General features: G+C 38.1%; 1 protein-coding gene across 15 annotated transcripts in view; it reads right to left on the bottom strand.

The window, feature by feature from the left end:
- RBFOX1 (RNA binding fox-1 homolog 1) overlaps positions 1–1,569 on the bottom strand; it is a 377,245-nt gene extending 375,676 nt beyond the window's left edge. For all 15 annotated transcript variants that reach the window (XM_072608585.1, XM_072608562.1, XM_072608545.1 and 12 more), the window contains exon 1: positions 1,395–1,569. In XM_072608585.1, coding sequence (XP_072464686.1) covers positions 1,395–1,481 — 87 coding nt within the window. In that variant the 5' untranslated portion in view covers positions 1,482–1,569. The remainder of the gene's footprint in view (positions 1–1,394) is intronic.
- Between the last annotated feature and the right edge of the window lie 18,295 nt (positions 1,570–19,864).

Here is a 19,864-nt window from a genome sequence, read left to right as displayed (position 1 = left end):
CTCTCCAGTGAAGGCGCCAGCCAGCAATCTAGAATTATTGAGCTGTTCGGCTGTTTGGAATCACCCCAGGTTTGATATTCTAGCCAGCCTTTTGTAATAAACAACGGGTTACAATGAAGGTTGGGGGAAAAAATAATGTGTCTGCCCAACAGTCTGTGCTGAAGACATTTTTTAGTTCAACTCTAATGAGCTGGGCTGGACTTTATTCACTTCACTCACTCCCAAACTACAGGTCTGGGGCATGTGGGTGAGGGGGAGGGAAATCTTTTTTGTTGCTTGTTTGCTATGAATAACAATTAGACATTTTATTCATAATGTCTAACAAAGTATAATAGAGAAGGGTCTGTTTTAGATTAAAGGCAGGTGTAGGAAAAGTACCTGCTGGATAATAACCAGAAAATGTTAGAAAGACAGTACTGGACAATAACCATATGACAAAGTTTACAAAAATGTACCTTACAACTGAGTACCTGGATGTGTAGAATCATTAAACTTGAAAATAAGGAAGGGATATTAGAAATCATTTCACTCAACTCTCTCATTTTACATACGAGTGACTTGCCCAAGATCACACAGCCATATAAGAGGAGAGCCAGAATGAGAACACAGGTGTCAGTGTTCTGACCAGTACACAATAGACCAAAAACAGCAGCTTGCACAATTCTCACAGTGAAGGCCAATCTTTATCTAAACAAAATCTAAGTCCCTTGAAAACCTTTGGAAGAATTATCTGACGTACAATGCTAGCAGACAGTCTATTCTGAGCACTGTGATGGAATTAACTGCTAGTTAATTCCTCAAAAACCAAGCATGTTTCAAGTCACCGATTCCTTGCCATCCTTAAAAACTCAAAGGGCTGATTGTGGGGGTTCCTATAATGATCTCTAAACTTCATAAATTAACCATCAATGTATTATTCCATTTTACAAAAAAAATTCTATTAAAACAGACATTCCATGTGAAGTCGAACATATGAATTAATGCATATTTAATGTTACTCATTTTTGCTGGGCTAAAGCACTTAACTGAACCACATCATGGTAAGTTACTTTGCCTCATGATCTGCACTGGGAATGCTGAGTCCCTCAGAAAGCTGAAACGGAGAGCAAATCCTTTGCCCTGTGGTCAACCTCTTGAAGCAAAGGCATGAATGTTAAGCAGCAGGCAGATCAATACAAGCAAATATAGCTCAACTACACCATTTATTCAGCCATGAAAGATGTCAATACACAGATTAGGGTGATCCATCTTTTTGATTTCCTACTGTCTTCTCACTGACTACATGAGGGCTTTTTCCTGTATTAAAAGTGTTTGCTTTCTCAACCATAAAAATTCCAATTATTACTCTAAGTGCACCAGAGTTAAGTTGCTTGTTGGAAGCGGCCTTGAATTACCTGAACAAGTCCCGTGAAGTACGGTGCCGCGGGCACAATCATGGGCACGCCGTAGGGATGTAGCAAAACTCCTTGAGACGACAACATGGTTTAAGTGATTGTATTTCTTCCACTGAAGCTAAACACATCAATTGAAAGTTAGGCGAAAATCTATAGACCAAGTTCTTCCAAACTACAAAGCTTACAGCCAAATAACTTCTGTCAGGGCCCAACCCCTCGTCAACTCGGAGGGGAAAAAAATCTACATCAGCAACTCTTAATGTTAAAGTTTTCTTCCCAGACAACGGAGAGAGACAGCAGCTGCAAAGCTGGAGATACCAAAATGGAAGGTGCTATTTTGGGAACAGCTTGTCTAACATGACTAACCAAGTACTCTTTGTTAATTTAGCTTTGCAAAAAAAAAAAAAAAAAATGAGAGGAAGAAAGCAACAAGGTTTAAGATACTCCAAAATGAATTCTGCCAAATGGTAGATGGCTGATTCCACGTAGGGTTTTGGGAAGATACACAGAAAATAAAAAGTGAGAAAGAAAATAGAGGTTGATGTTTAAACTTGAATCACCTTGTTAATACATAGAGCCTTGTGCATTTATGAATGCTGATTTTTTTGAGAGACAGAGAAAACATGGAAAGCTGATTGATTGGGATAGGCTTTAGAGGGGTAATTTGACCAGTGTTATCGTATGTTCATTGAAATGAGTTTAGAGGTAAAAAGACTTTCTAATTGTTAAACTTGAACCTCCAATTCTGTCGCATTTCTTGATGAAAGATACTGTCAGATTCTGACATATAAATCAGGGTCAATATAGCATCAAAAATCTGGGTGCAATCTGAAAACCTCAGGTACAAATCTGGACCTTCTAACTTTAACCTATTTGTAAACAGGCAGATGAAGATTGACAGCATTTTCCCCCCAGTTTTCAACCAGATGTTCAGCACAGTGTAGACGCTGCTCTGTATTCACAATTCTGAAAGGCACAGATAGCAGCTGTGCTTTTTGATCCTCTGGTTTTGTCTACCAGGAGGGCAGGTTGCTATATTCAGATTTTTTCACTTTTTAGCAGGCAATTATATGAAGGTCCAATGTGCTGTGTCCACTTAGGTGATATTCAAGGTCAAGAAGAACTTAAAATAAATCTTTCAATAACACCTGCTGAATACATTCCAACTCTAACTATAAAGAGAAAAGATGACTGAAATATGCTGAAACTGGGCAAGTTAAAGAAAAGTACCTTAAATTACATTCCACTGTTGCCTTCTCATGAATCCAGGCACGAATTCCTGTGCTTTGAGAGAGTCAAGGTGTCTTTATTCTATACTAATTTTAGATCCTTGATTTAGCAGCATAATTACTTGTCTAGGTAACTATAGTGGACAATATTTGGCACAGATTTCCATTTAAAACTTGAGTTTTGGCCACACTGAAAGCTTTTCTACAATTGACGCTCATGTATCAAACGAGCTCCGGTTAGCAGCTGTAAGCTGACCCCTCTTACTTAACAGTCCGATATGGTTTCTAACTTTAGATTTGGAGCTGTGACTCCCAACATGGCATTTCTAAGAAGTTACCAGTGAGGACAGAAAAGTCACCATGGGATATAGCCATGTTTACCTATTCCTGGCTTCCATTTATAGACAGCTTCACTCTTGGATAGGGACAGGAGGAGATTATTACTTTCTGTTAGATGGTATTAATCAGTTCATATTATGTCACTTTATCGCTGAGTGGTGAAAACAGTTCCTGGCAAGTCATGAAACCAGGGTTCTAATCCAATATTCAGCACTTAAACATGCAATCCTGAACAAATTATTTCCCTTCCTTTGAGTCTGTTCTTTCAAGTACATAATAAAGGGGGTAATATTACTTACCTAGTAATAGGTTTTTTGTGAGTTAATAAGATCATATATGAGGAAATCTTTTGAAGAACCCTGAAGAGATATATGTTCATGTTATCATAAGGTATTATCTTTACTGATAGGTAACATGGCATTGTAGATAGAGAACTAGCTTAGAAGACCTGGGTTCAAGTCCTGTATGATAACTATAAGCCTGTAATCATGGGTAAGTGACTTTATCTCTCTGGGCCTCAGAAAATTCTCTAAGGCTCAAAGTCATAGAACTGCTGATGCTCTCCATTAGGGAAGGGAGTTTACTCACCACAAAGTCCTGATACTAATCAACTCATTGGTATGGGATGCCACACTCCCTTATTCCCCTTCCAAGAGCATATAAAATTGACAGTCACAAGGAATAAAATGTATAAAGTGCACCGCATTTGAAAGGTTTTCACAAAACTTTGTTTCTAAACTAGAGTTTTACCCTCACTTTCAAAAAATATAAACAGTAATATCTGATATTAAGACGGGATGCACCCAAAATCTCAGTGTGATCTTAAGCTATTAGCTTATGACTGCACTAAGACCTGGGAGACAGCTTCGATAAGTGCTATACCACTTATTTTTTTTGTTAACACATTATCTCGTTTGAGTCTCACAAGAACCCTAAAAGGCACAGGTACCATCTCTATTATTATTATCCCCATTTTACAGATGAAATTGATGTTTAGAGAAGTTAGGTGACTCCTCTCAGTTACCCAACTAGTTAGCACCTGAGGTAGGATTTGAATCTAATTTTTCCTGAGTCCAATTTTGTGCTCCCTCTACTACGTAGTACTACCTGTATTGTGGAAACCAATACCTATTGTAGTAAGTGTATTCTCTCATGTTTCAAGATATTTTCAAACTGTCCAAGTATATGATATAACTTCAAGGTCGGGTAGGTTGCAATTAAGGATAATTACTCAAAAAATCTATTTCTTTTAATGAGATAAGTCTAAGATTAAGGAGAAGGGACCTTTTGAATGGATGCTTACTTAACTCTGGGACTGCAGGGTAACATTCTGAACACAAATTTAGGACAACCTTTACTTTTCCAGAGATACTTCCTATCTCCATAATCTGCCTGTGATGGAGATGGGAGTGGTGGTGGAAGGATCTGATAATCACTAGAGAAACACATTCGCTACCTTTTCCACTAAGAATCTGAAACTATATTTCCAAAGAATGTATTCTGTATCATTATCCACTCTGAGAATAACAAAATATCCATTTTATCCAAAGTTTTGAAGCCAGTCTTCAATCAAATGGCTAATTTACATTCTTTTTGTTTTTTACTTTGCTTTCTATCTGTATTCTCTCCTTTCATGTTACTTCCTTTGTATCATTTGATGTATCCTTATGCAGTTTTTTAGGGATTTCCTTCAAGTAAAATTTTTCTTATAACTTCTTTGATTTTTTTTAGCTTCCTTTCCCTAAAATAATCCTCTTCTCATCTTTTCTCTCTCTCAATCCATGATCAAACTCCCTTCTCAGTTGTCGACTCTTTGATTCCCTTCTGTCACGTCTTCTTAGTTTAATCAAATCTTCCCCCTGCCCCTCTTTTCTCCACCCCCTTTTCTGTGGCTCAGAATACCCCCCCCAAAGAAAAACATGCAGAATTTGGGATTGTAAATGATGACACTATCCACCCCCATTCCTTCTGGGTGACAGACGCCCAAAGACTAAATGTCAGCTTGGAAGAGAAGAGAGCAGAACACAAAAACTAAAGAACAGGGTAAGGGTGAGGGGTAAGGCACTCTGATTATAGCTGTGAATATTTAGCAAAATTATGTGTGTGCACACATACACACATATATACACACATGTATGTATATATACACACATACATATGTATATGTGCGTGTACTCCAAGAATTACATTTGGGTGCATTTAGTTTACAATTCTCATTGACTAGCACTTGTGAAAGGGTATCACCACAGAAAATCCAAAATAAAGTATAATTTTTCAAAGCCTCACAAAAAACTGTATCTTACAGCATCCCATTAACCAAAACTTTCTCTTAAACAGAATGTTCCCACTTGTACAGAAGGATGGTAACTGATATCTGTAATGATGACCTGAAGGTAATGAAAATTCCTAACGTTCCTCCTGACCAATCAAAAAATAATTTATGCAGAGGATTGTTTAATAAATATGGCATTAAATATTTCATTTTATTGAAACCCAGAGAAAACTGATAATCTTTGTTTACCAGACTATGTGAACTAGAATATTCCTTTTCCAGTCTGGGCTGAAATATATAGAATCAATATAGTCAATTATTTGCAGCTTTCCAATATATTATGCTATGGGTAATATACAGGGAAGTTAATTGTACCAGAATAATTAAGAACTGACTATAATCACAATAGAGAGTTATCTGAGCATCTTCCAGTCATATTATTTGATTAAAGACAGCCCACATGACAATGGAGAAACAACCCTCCCACTTCATACCTAGATTATCAGAAAAGCTATTCCTTCAATTCTATTATATCTTTTACTTCCTAACTAACTTAAGAATCACTTCCATTAATTTGGTATTCCCAGGTGCAAAACCTTCAATGGTTCCCTATTCCCCTGACAGACTCCAAATACTTCCATCCTGCTTAGACCTCCATCATCTAATCTCAGTATATATTTGACCAGTCCCCAAATTGTGTCTTCCATTCTGGTCAAGCTAGTCACCTCACTGTCGCATATTATAGATTCTTTCCTATAGGTCAGATTGCTCCTTCTCAGCCCTCTTTGCTGAATCTTCATGAAGATCATGCCCACTAATCTTGAGTGTCCCAAAGGACTCTGTCTCTGGTGGTCTTCCCTTCTTTATTCAATTTCACTTGAAGGTCTCATCAGTTTCCACAGTTTCAATTATCATTTCTATACTGATCATTCTCAGATCTATTTAGCCATCCCAAACCTCTTTTCTGAGTTTCAACTGCTTAGTAGATATCTCAGACTAGACATCCCAAAGATATCTTAAATTCAACATGTCCAAAATGGAAATTGTTATCTTTTCCCCAAACCCTTTCTGACCTTCCCCCTTTTACTGCCAAAGGCACCACCATCCACTCAGTCATACAAACACAACTTAGGTCTTTCTCACTTTCCGCATATAATCTGATACCAACACTTCCTATCAATTTTGCCTTTATCACATCTCTCACGTATGCTCCCCTCTCTTTTTCTTTTCTGTCATTTTATAGCTGGACTGCTGGTTGATCTCCCTGGCTTAAGCCTATGACCACTCCAATCCATTCTCCACTCAGTTGTCAAATTAATCTCCCTGAGGCACAGATGTGACCATATCTAACTCCTCCCCATTCAGTCAACTCCTGTCACCTCCAGGATCAAATCTAAAATCCTCTGTCATCCAAAGCCCTTTACAATCTAGCCTTACTTTTACTCTCCATTATATATTCAAGGATCCAGTGAGACTGGCCCCCTTGTGATTTCTCTCCTAAGGTTGTCCTTCTCCAGCCTCCAGGAATTTTCACTGACTGTTCCCCATGTCTGGAATTCTCTCCCTCCTTATCTTTGCCTTTTTGTTTCCTTCAAATGGAAAGTAAAATCTTACCTTTTTATAGGAAGCTTAAATGTCAGTCACTTCTCTTGATTTTTTCCAACATATCCTGTATATAACTTCTTTATACACAGTAGTTTTCATGCCATCTCCCCCATTAGCCTGTAAGAGCAAGAACTCTTTCTTCTTTCTTTGTATCACCAGCACTTACTATGCACAATAGGTGCGTAATAAATGATTATTCACTGGCTAATTATAAACAAAGATAGCAAGAGCCTAAGTGATTGGTTAAGGGTCATACAACATATGCAGGATGTGAGCTCAGATCTTCTTGTCTCCAAGTCCACCACTCTATCATGCCACCTATTTGCTTAGGAAATTCCAGAATACCAGGCAGATTCACAGACTCTTCAATTAGTATTGAACTAAAAGTGAAAAGAGAATGGCATTAGATGCTTGGTTGGCTAATTGCTCCTTGACTTCTACTTTGAAGACTCTAGAACTAACTCATTGAAGGGGGAAATTTAAACCTTGATTAGTGTCTCACACTATCTTCTCCTACAGTAGGTGTTTGGTGATTATTAACTAACCCCTGGGCAAAATATCCAATCATAATTTGAAAGGTTTTTGTTGTTGTTGGGTTTTGGAGGGTTTTTTGGGAGATTTGGGAAACTTCCCTTGGAGGAACTGGAGTATCCTAAGAATTGACCAAACTACCTCTGGGGATCTCAAGGAGAGCTCCTTTCCTGGAACATGTCACCTGCAAATAACATAAGCAAAAAATGTGCACATTTACATAGGAAAGGGATAGGAACTGGACCTGTGGGTTCACTGCTAGGGGAAACATTCAAATGAGGAAACTTGCAGGTCAGTACCTTCTCTGCAACTTATAGCCTTACAGAGATGCTTAGGGCACTAAGGAGCTAAGGTGAGCTGTCCAGGGTCATATAGTCAATATGGGTCAGAAGTCAAAACTGAATTCAAGTTTTCCTAACTTCAAGGCCAGTTCTCTAAGTATATTGTCCTGCTGTCTTCTTACATTAGGAAAGGTTGTTTTAAATTTAGATGAAAGGCATACATCTGTATAGCTATGGTAAGTGCATATTACAGTTATAATGTGCATATCCACATATGAATATTTTGTATGCATTATGTACCCATGTATGTATATAATATATACATATTTACTGATACGTGTATATACATGTGTACATACTGACAGAAAATTTTCATGTAATTGCTAATATAATGACAGAAATTGTTAATACCAAATGTAACATGGACTTTCACTCCCTCAAATGATCGTTGCAATAATGTCAGAATTTCATTAATGTTCTTATATTCCTATTCAAGAAATTTACTCTTGATTAGGTTGCACTGAATCACACCCTAGGTTCCCCCCACCCAGGGATGCTTCCTTGCGAGGAGCCCAGCTCAATCTGGATTTCAGCTTCTAGTGTTCTTGCCCCCTTCCATTGGGATTCATGGCATGAAGGGCAAAACAACCATAATGAAATGGCCAGCTCTCCTTGCCCAGACTGCTAAGGGCCAGTAGGGTCTGATGACAAGACCTTGCTACCTCACCTTGCTAACCTCTTCTCCTAAAACTATAAACAATTTTTTCATGAGTCTCTTTGGTTGCAAAATGCACTAGACCTCCCCCAGGGTGGCAGGTCTGGTACCCCGTTATCTCAGTTAAAGATGCTTTATTCCTCAACTCATGGCTTTGATTTATTTCAGGACTAGATAATATACATACAAAAATATGCTCTCTCTCCCTCTTTCTCTCTGTATGTATGTATATATATGTGTGTGTGTGTGTGTGTGTGTGTGTGTGTGCACAACACACATACATAAATACCACACACACACGCACATACACACACAATGGTTACCAACTGAATCTCTGTAGCAGTCTTAAAAACTTAGGCTTATTTATGTTCAATGAAAGCAGATTGGGGTAGGGTGGGGTGGTAGACTGGGAAATGACTGAAAACAAAGCCTGAATCCTTTTGCAAAAAAAAAAAAAAAGTTAGGTTCTAATCAGAATGAGGATGAGAAGACCTAACAATTCAATCCTAAAATTCAATCAATCAATACTGCCACAGCTCCTACAAAGGGTGTGTTAATCCATTCCCCTGTGTCTCCACTCACCCTCCTTGTAATTTTCCAAACCAAAATATTCCTCCCTGGCAGACACTCTCTTATAGGCGTTTTTCCCCCATTAAAATGCAATCTCCTTGGTGGCCTGGGTTGTCTCTGCTTTTATTTTGATTTCTCCAATACTGTGATAGGTATATGGTGATCCTTTAATAAATGCTTTTCATTTATTCAATCAGTAATCATTTTTATATTTCTTGCATTACTAATATAATATAACACTACAATATAACATTATCTTATATTATGTTTTATGTTATATTATATCATATCGTATTATATTATAGATATATGATATGATATTATATTACTTGTCAGGCACTGTGCTAAACCCTGTGAATACAAAGAAAAAATAAATGATCCCTGCCCTCAAGAACTTACATTCTAATAGGGAGATTACAAGAACATGAAAAAGCATGTAGAAAACGACCTTGGAGAGGAAAGTTCCAGCAGCTAAGTTAGTCATTAAATGTCTCCTGAAGGTGAAGCTTGAATTGAGCCTAGGAAGAAATCAGGGTTTCTAAGAGGTTTTGGTGAGGAGGGATATCATACTAGAATGGAGCTTGGATGTTGTTATTCACTCATTTTTTTTAGTCTTATTTGACTCTTCTTCACCCCTTTTGGGTTTTCTTGGCAGAGATTCTTCTCCAGCTCATTTTACAGGTGAAGAAACTGAGGCAAACAGGGTTAAGTGACTTGCTCAGGGTCACACAGCTAGTAAGCATCTGAAGCCAAATTTTAATTAAGGCACCACCAAGTTGCCCTGGAGCACGTATAAGAAATAGTAGACAGGTCAGTATGGCTGGGGTGGGAGGTAGTGAGAGCTTGGAGCTATAATAAGGTGTGAGAAAACTGGAAAAGTAGGAAAGGTCCAGCTTGTGAAAACCTTTAAATGCCAAAAAGAAGAATTTATATAAGATCCTGGATTTAATAGAAAGTCACTAGATTTTATTGGGTAAGGGAATGACATGGTTATAGCTACTCTTTACAAAAGTCTGTGTGGAGCACAGGGTAGGGTGAAGCAAGAAGACCAACTGCAAGTTACTACAATAGTCCAAGTGAGAGATCATAAAGTTCCAGACACTAGAGTGGTGTCCACTAGAGTGGAGAGGAAGATAAATTGTCATAGAGATTAAAAAGACAAGATTTAGCAACTGAGTAGGTCCACGGCCGGAGTAAGGGTGAAGAGTATGTTATTGAAATTGTGAACTTTGGTGGTTGAGAGAACATTGGTGGTGCCTTCCAAAGATGGTGGTATCTCAGTTTCTTCATATGTAAAATGAGAAATTAGAACTAGTTTCCCTCGAAGATATCTTCTAGCTTTAACATCCTGTTATTCTGTCAAGAAATATGAATTCTTAAAAACTTTCTTCGTTGAATCTTCCATCTCTAGTTTCAATACCAAAAGGATATATCAATCAGCATTTATTAAGCCAATAAATATTTATAAAGCACCTGTGGGTCTCTCACAGTCCTGGACATTGTGGGAGGATAAGAATACTAAAATAGGGCCTCTCTTCTCAGAGTTTATAATCTAGATGGGAAAGAGAACTTTAATACAAAAGCAGATAAAGAGATTTTAATACATAAATATACTTAGGCAACCCGATAGAGCTATGGGTAGAATATTAGACACAGAGTTATGAAGACCTGAGTTCAAATATGTCCTCAGACACTTGGTAGCTTTGTGACCCTAGGTAAGTCACTTAATTGCTATATGCCTCAGTTTCCTCATCTGTAAAATGGGGATAAAATAATGTCATCTACCTTGCAGAGTTGCTACAAGGATTAAATGAGATAATATTTGTAAACTGCTCTGCAAACCTTAAAGAAGAACATAACTGCTGTCATGACAATCTTTGCATTTAAGTAAAACAAGTCAATATATGATTATAAGTGGAATGTGGTACCATAGAACATAAAAGAAAGGGAAAAATAAGTTTGTGTCTAGATATAGTCACTGCAATGCTATTGCTGAGCAAGGAATCTTTCACAGGTAGACCCTCATTCTGTTAGCTAATACTCCTTAACTCTTGGGAAGGTACCAGGAGAAGGAGAGGAAGAGGAAAGCCTGCTGGCTAGCATAACCCTATTTTTAATCTTGTACAGGAAAATCATCTTTTTGAAAATGAGTAATTGCTAACTAATGGTTCCTTTCTTTTCTTTAAAGACAAAACAAAATATTTTGATACATTTTGTTTTAACATCAGTCACTTCTAGAAATACTCCTCACTTTTTACAAACCCTTTGTTATAGCAATGGGAAAGAAAGAGAGACCCAGCAACCTCTTGTCTCTTGACCAAAAAGAGGGAGCTATTGTTTTATTCTCTTTTCTCCAGGGCCTTGTTTTATTCTTTAATAATAAATTAAACTCACTAACATAGCAGTGAGCCATGGTGGTTTATATGTTAGGAATATACAGTGTCATTTTTAAAGGATCTGCGGTACCCAAAATAGCCTTTGCTTAGATTTATGGCAGAACATCTCACCTCAGGGAAGGATGGATGCATCCTTAGCATATGAGGTCAGGAGTCGAGTTTCCAGGGGCTCAGGCTGCTTCCTTATACCTTGGCAAAAGGATAACACAGTCTCTGAATTATGAGCATGAATGGTGTGTATGTGTGGGGGGGTCCCGGGAGATGAGGAAGGGTTCTTTATTTAGCAACTTTTGCTTTTAGGAAGTATTGCCCTTGGTTCATAAATTCAGAATTCCTGAGGAATGAATGACTGGAATTTTCCTCAACTTCAGTATTTATTTTTAAGGTGACAGGGCTATGTATATAATCAAGAGGGATTTCAGAGATAATCTACTCCAGTCACTTCAAGTTCTAAATAAGGAAACTGAGGCCCAAAGAATTTAAATAAGGTCACACAGGTAGTAAGGGGCAAAAGAAGGTTTTTGAACCCAGTCCTCTGACCCAATCTGCATCAAGGATGTGTTCCATGGTGGGGGGGGGGAGGGGGAACAATTTATTTTTTTAAAAGAAGAAAAAAAGGATGTAGCCCACTCTGTTGTTCAAGTGTGGAGACACTTTTATCTCATGCAGATACAGAGATGTGAAGAGGTATCTGTCTTTTATGCAGATGTAGGGAGACAGCAATATAAGACTCCACCCTCCTTTCCCTGCTTCCAGACCTCATTGTCAGCTCTATTAGCTGCAAAGATGAGTTGTTGGCGTAGCTGAGATTTAATTTATAAAATCACAAGGGCTAGAAAGGATCTTAAGATCAGCTAGTCCCAGGTTCTTAACTTGTGATCCATTAATTTTTTTTAATATTTTGATAACTGTATTTCCATATAATTGGACTCCTTTATAATCCTCCATATTTTGCTTAATGTATTTATTATTCTAAGGAGTCTAGAGTTTTCCCAATCTAATATTTGAGTCTGACACCACAAAATGTCAAGAACTTCTGAACTCGTACCATGCCCTTATTTTATAAAAGAGACCTGGAGAGAAGGGTAGAGGGACTTGTCCAGAACAAGGGAGAAAGTGTCGGAGCTTCTGGATGAATCCATTTTTCTTTCCATAAAATTGAGTTGTTCCCCGAGTCGGAACTGAGGAATACATTTCTCCAAATAAATAAACAGCTCTGTGATTTCATTCCTAGCGTGAGAGCTCCCTTCACCAGTGCTGTCTGTGGCTTAGTCGCTAAGTCTCAGGGATTTACCTTATAGAAATCAGATATTTAAAATGACTTGCCTAGAGAAACAGGGAAAGTAAGTGACAGAATTGGGCCTAGTACTATACCACCTACCTAGTACTATACCACAGGTGGGGAACCTGTGGCCTCGAGGCCACATGTGACCCTCTAGGTCTTCAAGATGGCCCTTTGACTGAATTTAAACTTCAAACTTCACAGAATCCTAAGTAGGATTTGTTCTGTAAAACTTGGACTCAGTTAAAAGGTCACATTCATGGACCTCAAAGGCCATATGTGGCCTCAAGGCTTCAAGGTTTAGCCCCCATCCCTGCAACCATGCAAGGAAGCAATGTGAAAAGGGTGGATTAAATGAAATTATTAACACTCACATTATGTTTTAGATAACTTTTTGTGGGTTCATCTGAGAACCTAACCAACCAATAACACTTTTAAAGGAAAGTGAGGTCTATATTCTAAACAACTCCTTTAAAAAATGAACTTCTGGAATATGATCCATTGGCAACATAGAGAATGCAGTGGTTACCCTGTTGACCCTAAAAGCTAACTTTGCTGTCCTTTTGGAGGACTGTGTCTTGTTTATACACAGCTCAATAACCAAGAAGCAGAATCTAATATGCTGAGCAGATGAGTGAGAAGAAATAAACAGAAATGAAGAAATTTTACCATGGTTAAAGTGTAAAGTAAGAATTCCTTGTTTCATTTTTCTTTATAGTAAATGATGAATACAGTATAAAAAAGAGTTGGGTTTGGACAGGTAAAGAACTTGAATTCAAATCATGGGTTACCATCAATAAGTCATTCAATGTCTCTGGGTTCCAGCTTCCAAATCTAAATAAAATGGTAAGCATCTTACCAAATGATTTCTAAGGTCTTTTCCAATTCTAAATCTATGATCTTCAGGAAAGTCTTTAAGTGAAGTAGACCCTGGAAGAGCCAAGGATGTATATGAAATGCAGAGACATGGGCATACTGGTTAGGAAGAGCTCACAAGTACTGTCATGAAATTCCCATGCCCTTTATCTTTCCCTCTCTCCCAAATCATGGAAAAAGGGAAAAGCTCCTTCTAGCTTCTGACAGCTCCTATCTATTTTCCCTTCCTGGAATTTTGGCTTTTTCTCTATAGAGTCGAAGTTTTAACCACATCTCCCTTTTCTCCCCTGCATCCCATTTTCTGGGTAAGATGGGATACTTTGAAGATATGGTCAATAATGTGTTGCCTAAGCTTCCTTGTCATACCCCCAAATCAGCTGCACCTGTGGGTGCATATGGGGGTCATAACTCCTCCATTCATTGGACTGTGACCACCATTATGACTGCTTTATCATTTTTGAGTATGTTCAATGCTAATGTGCCACACCAATTCAATCAAGCTAGCACAGCACAGCTGGATTCCCCTTGGGTTTGCCAAAGATGGTTACTATGGACAGAGAGGAACAATTTACCAACTCCCAGAGAATCAGGCTTGTTAATATTTTCTGGACTTGCTTAGCTCATGTATGTTCCAGTCTACATTTTATTTCTATGAATATAAAAAAGTCCATAATGAAATGATTTCATAAACAATAAGAATCTCCAAAGCAAGGGCTACAAGGAAGTTCTTGGACAGACTTCAGGAGATAATGAAGATAGAAGGGCCTGGTGTCCTATGGTCCATTGAGTCACTAAGAGTTGAATATGACTGAACAACACCAGGAGAGGGACAGTGGGTTTCATGAAATAAAAGGATGAATATATTAAATGATATCCAAAAAATCAAAAGTTTCTCCCCTTTACTCACACAACTGATTACTGGGTTGATGTAGCATCTGCCTCCATCTTTGGCTATAACAGCAAAGACCACATTATCACGATGTGATAGCAAGAGACCTTAACTTTGAACAGGGAGAGATGAATTCTAATCCTGGCTCTCTCAGTGATTTACTGTATGACGCTTTGTACTCTAATACTCAGCTTGCTCTTTTTTTAAGATGAAAGTGTGGGACAAGGTAATCTTTAAGATGTCTTTTTAACTTTGACTTTTGATGATTCTTCAATTTGTACTTTAGTTATTACTGAAGGTGAGTGTTCCATATTTATCATGGTAAGGGAGTAGGATATAAGAATGATAAATAATCTGCTCCCCTTTCCAACTAAATGGAGGTTCTTGGTCATTACAGAGGCAATTATTTTTTGTTTGTCCTTCCTTCTGGAAGAGGACCATGACATTGGAGGTGATGCCAAGACGTGCAAGTGAATTGGATTTAAGTGAGACAGGGTTGTGCAAAGTCAATAGCCTTACTCTCTCTACCTAAGCCATCTGGGTGCAGAAGCAAGATACAGATCAGGAAGACTGGAGATGGCCCTGGATGCAGTGGGAGACTTTAGTCTTTTTAAGTTAATGTCTTTAACAGAGCCCAATTTGACTGAGGCAATGCCCATTCAGAGATTAAGACTAGTAAGATATGATGCAGAGAATAGCCTTTTTACCCTGTCCCCCCCAAAAAAAAATCAATCTGGGAGGGGAAGACCTTTGAAGTTTCTGGTCAAAACAGAAACAATTGTTTTTTACATTCACTCTTAGCCAATGAGGGTCCAAACCACGATAAGCTATAGGGGAAAGACCATTATATATGGAGTCAGTTTGACTGAATGCAGGCTCTGCTACAAGCCACCTGTGACTCTGGGCAAGTAACTTATTCTATCTGAGCCTCAATTGCTCATTTGTAAATGAGGGGTTTGGACAAAATAACTTTTACAATCTCTTCCTGCTTTAATCAATGATCTTCTGATGGTGGGGGAAAAGATTTGAGGGTAGGCCTCCGCTTGATCATACATTTGTTTAAAATGGGCCTTCTGATTCAACTCAACGTCATGGCAGGGAACTCACTAACTAACTCACAATTCTCAGCCCTTTCCAGTTGGAAACCTTGTAAACTCATTCCTCAGAGGAATTTCCCTCAAGATATTAAAACATGAATTGGGACCACAGAGCACAGCAAAACTCTGTGCAGAATTCTAAGCCATTTATGAAAATGCCTACACAGAACCCTATACCTATGCTAAAATGTAAAACAAACAGGAGGCTTGAACTTACACACACACACACACACACACACACACACACACACACACACACACACACACACACACACACACACCCCTTGAACTCTCATTTTGGAGCTGTTTGCAGAGATAAAACCTGCCTGCATTTTATGCTTTCTGGCATTCTCCCATTTGTAACTTACTACAAGAAAAGTAGCATAACACCTTTTCTATATAAGCATCCCATTTTAGGATAATTAATCAACCAAATGAAACTAGAGACTTTTGTGCAAAATAATTATACTTTTATACCGAGACTTTTTTGTGTTCTCCTTGGTTCTTATTTATGAGATGATTATTATTTCATAGAAGGTCTTCTATGCCTTTTCTCCCTGATAAATGTCATTATTGAATTGGTAGTGTCATTGCAGAACAGGGACTAAGAAAACTAGTTATACTAAACTAATATGAATTCTGAGCTGAATTTTGATCTCTCTCTCTCACACACACACATACACACACACACACACACACACACTCACACAATAAGGATAATTGCCTGAAATTGATTCAGTCTTCAGGTAACGGAGGCACAGAACTACAGAATCTCAGAGTTGGAAGGGACTACAGACATGATCTTGTCCAACCTGAACCAGGCCAAGAATCCCATCGACAACATCTCTGACAAGTGGTCATCTAATCTTCACTTTAAAAATTCCCAAGATGAACATTCTACTACCTCCTGAAGCAATCCAATACATTCTGGGGCACTTCATGTTCTTAGGAAGTTTTCCTGATATTGAAGGCAGAACTTACATGCATAACATACATACTGACTTCTAACCAATGAGGAGGCCAGTTATCACCACGACTAGGAAGTCAACAGTTCAAAAGATGGGATAATGCAAAAACATGTCAGCTCCAACTTCTCAGTAAACTCTTCCTATGAACCTGCCCCATGCATTCATAAAACTGGAAAATAAGAATACTGGCTCCATACAGTCCAGATCCTCCTAAGGAGTTGGCACTACCATTTAAAGGGACACATTCTAAGCTTCCATTGTGTTTGAACCACTTCTGATTGATTTATAGGGAAAGCTGAGTAGGAGGTAAGTGTTCTTAATTAGCCCCGCACACAAAGTGCACTGTTTTTGTTCCATGTCAAATCCTGAATACACAATTACAAAATAATATTCAACAAGATGCAGAAACAACCATCTAAAAAATCTATGATTATGGGCAAAGAGATCTCTCCAACCCTCCCTTTCTCCTAAATGCTTGCAAATCTATTTTGTTTATCACTAGATCTTTAGGAACTAATCTTTTCTGCACATGCGGCTACTAGAGCCTTGAACTAAACAAGTAAACATTACATGAAATATTTACTGCTTGTTCATACTTCCTGCAACAATACTGAATAGAGTTCAATATGGAAATTGATGGATTTCAGTTTATCCATTTATTCCAGGGCTGCAACTCAACTTCATGTCTGTAGATACTTCTTCTAAGAGACAAATGATCGTTTTAGAATCAAAATAGAACAAAAGGAGTCCAAAGATTTTAAATTAGGCTTGAAAACCCAGGGAGTAGAAGGGGCTTCCTTAACAGCTTGAAAATTGCCAATAATGTCCAACTTTTAAGATAGTTTATCCCCATATGCTGTATTAGTCCCAATGGAACGTAACATTTGCAAGTACCACTTATCATTCTGGCAAGTGTTGTGTTCATCTGCCTACCTTACTAACCAGACTTCATTGTTATTTTTATAATTATTGAGTATTTTTTAGATGATCTACTGCCAGAATTCAGCATAAATACCCATGTATTATATGTCCTGATCTAATGGGGCAGGGGAAAGGGAGGAAAGTGGATTTAAGTCTCTTGTCTCTTCAATGATAGCAGGGAGACGAGTTCACATCCAGGTACAAGAATAAGGAACAAAGCCTAAAGACAGTGGAGAAGAAACTGCTTTTCACCTATACAGAATTTCAGTTATCAGTGGAATTCTACTATTTTCTCTCTTTTTTTCCTCCCCTTTCCTTTGATAACATGTGGTATCAGAGCCATCTAAAACACCCATAGTCATTCCATGTAATTGGAGGTAGAACCCTCTGAGTTATATAGCAATTTATAGAAATAAGCCCCATGGAGAATTCTGGAGACTCCCCTGACTAACTTTCAAGTAGAATGTAATGGATACCATGCCATGGATAAGATGTTGGACTTTCAGTTGAAAAGTCTTGAGTTTGAACTCCACCTCTGAGCTTAATCAGTTGTACGAACATGGGCAAACATTCCTTTTTTTTCCAAGTCTCAATTTCCTCATCTGTGAAATAGGTATTAGAATACCTGGGGGCAGCTAGGTGGTGCAGTGGATAGAGCACAAGTGCAGGAGTCAGGAGGACCTGAATTCAAATCTCACCTCAGACACTTGACACTCACCAGTTGTGTGACCTTGGACAAGTCACTTAACCCCAATTGCCTCATCCTAGGCCTTCTCCAGGCATCCTGATGAATATCTGGTGACTAGATTCAAATTGCTGTGGAGGAGAAGTGACAGCTGTCCCTCTCTCAAAAACAAAATCAAGTGCAAGTCATGACATCGTTTCTCTGATGGCATGGTCTTCTTCGGCAACAAAGGATGAACACACACACATTAGAATACCTATAGTATCTACCCCACTTGGTGGTTATGAGCAGTAAATATCATGAATTTATAAAATCAGATGTGGAAGGCAACTAAAAGACCATTTAGGTCTTTAGGGAGTTCTATTGTATTCTCTTGCAGTGCAAGAAATACTGGGGATTGTCTATTTTTGCTGTGACATTATTACTTGGGGGACCTCTGTGTTGAACCTTCTAAGATACTCTGGTCATCAGTCTCCTGTGTGCATGAAAATCAATATCCACTAGTGTGGTGGCTTTCAGGGTACCCTGGCCCTCACCTCTATACCAAAAGTCTAGTAGGGATCCTTCAGCCTGGGAATTGTCTTTCAGGAGCACAGAAAAATAGAGGGTTCATTTTTACATCTTTTCAGTTAGTAAAAGAAGAGGACTAGGTTTAAAACAATCACACTATCATGAATGCCACTGACCTGGCAACAGACTTCCTCAGCTCCCTGCAACTTGGCATGTTTTTTTATAAAATATAGTAAAATTTTTTTAAAATGAGAAAGACAAATTTTTCAATACTTAGGATTGCGGGGATAAATCTATTGTGCTACACACACACACACACTTTTTCTAAAAGGTCTGACCCATGCACGCACCGTAATTTTATATAATATACCACTGACTTTGAAATTTATTTTATGGTAAAAAAAAAATGAGATTAGAGGTCTGGCCCAGAATCTCCTCTTTTTTCTCTATTTCTTCTCAACTACAAAACACATCAAATCTTTCCTCTTAGTTTAGGCTTCAGACAGCTTTGCAGAATTCGTTATTTCATGTTCCAAGCCATATTTTAAAAAGTAAAGCATGTTCACGGTAGTGATGCCATTTTCTTACATTTTCCTGACACACGTACTTATAAGGCAGTGATGTGATTTGGGGGTGGGGGAGGAGCCTTAGGGATGTGACGTTTTCTACAACGCCAATCATCTTCCAAAATAAAGGAATGTTTATTTGGGTCAAGCACCAGAGATGTGCAAATCCTAAGTGGTAAAGGCATAATAATGTCTTCCCCAAATAAGGTAATATGTGTTCTGCTGGTTTCTCTATTTTCTGTTTGAAAATGGATCGTTTAATAACTCATTAAAGCTATATGTAAACCAAGGAAACAATAGAGCAGATGTTGACTGCTGTCTTGTGCCCCATAGACATAATTAAAGACAATGAGACACTCACGAACTCAAATAATAGAGGACAAATAAATAAAAAAGGGTACAATACAAACATAAACCTCATTTGCTGGACACCTGCCTCATTAATCCATTATGCTATACACCAATTTTGTCATGAAAAAAATTAAATTTGTATTTACTTATGTACATTCTATCTTCATCCTTTAACAAAAGAGACCACGAAAATTAGTAATTTCAAAGGAGTATTTGCTTTAATTTCACTACTGCTGATTACCACCCTATAAAGTTTCAAAAACTATCTTAATTGTAAATGTTAGAGAGTGTCATGCATCCTGTTAGCAAAAGCCTTTCTACTCCATGATGAATGTAAATTTCATCACAAAAACGAATATGGCAACTCTATTGAATAGACATCTTTCA

The sequence above is a fragment of the Notamacropus eugenii genome, chromosome 1 (assembly GCF_028372415.1).
Source record: "Notamacropus eugenii isolate mMacEug1 chromosome 1, mMacEug1.pri_v2, whole genome shotgun sequence".
Classification (NCBI taxonomy): Eukaryota; Metazoa; Chordata; class Mammalia; order Diprotodontia; family Macropodidae; genus Notamacropus; species Notamacropus eugenii.
The sequence above is the reverse complement of the archived record's forward strand: the minus strand, read 5'-3'. Positions and strand labels throughout refer to the sequence as shown.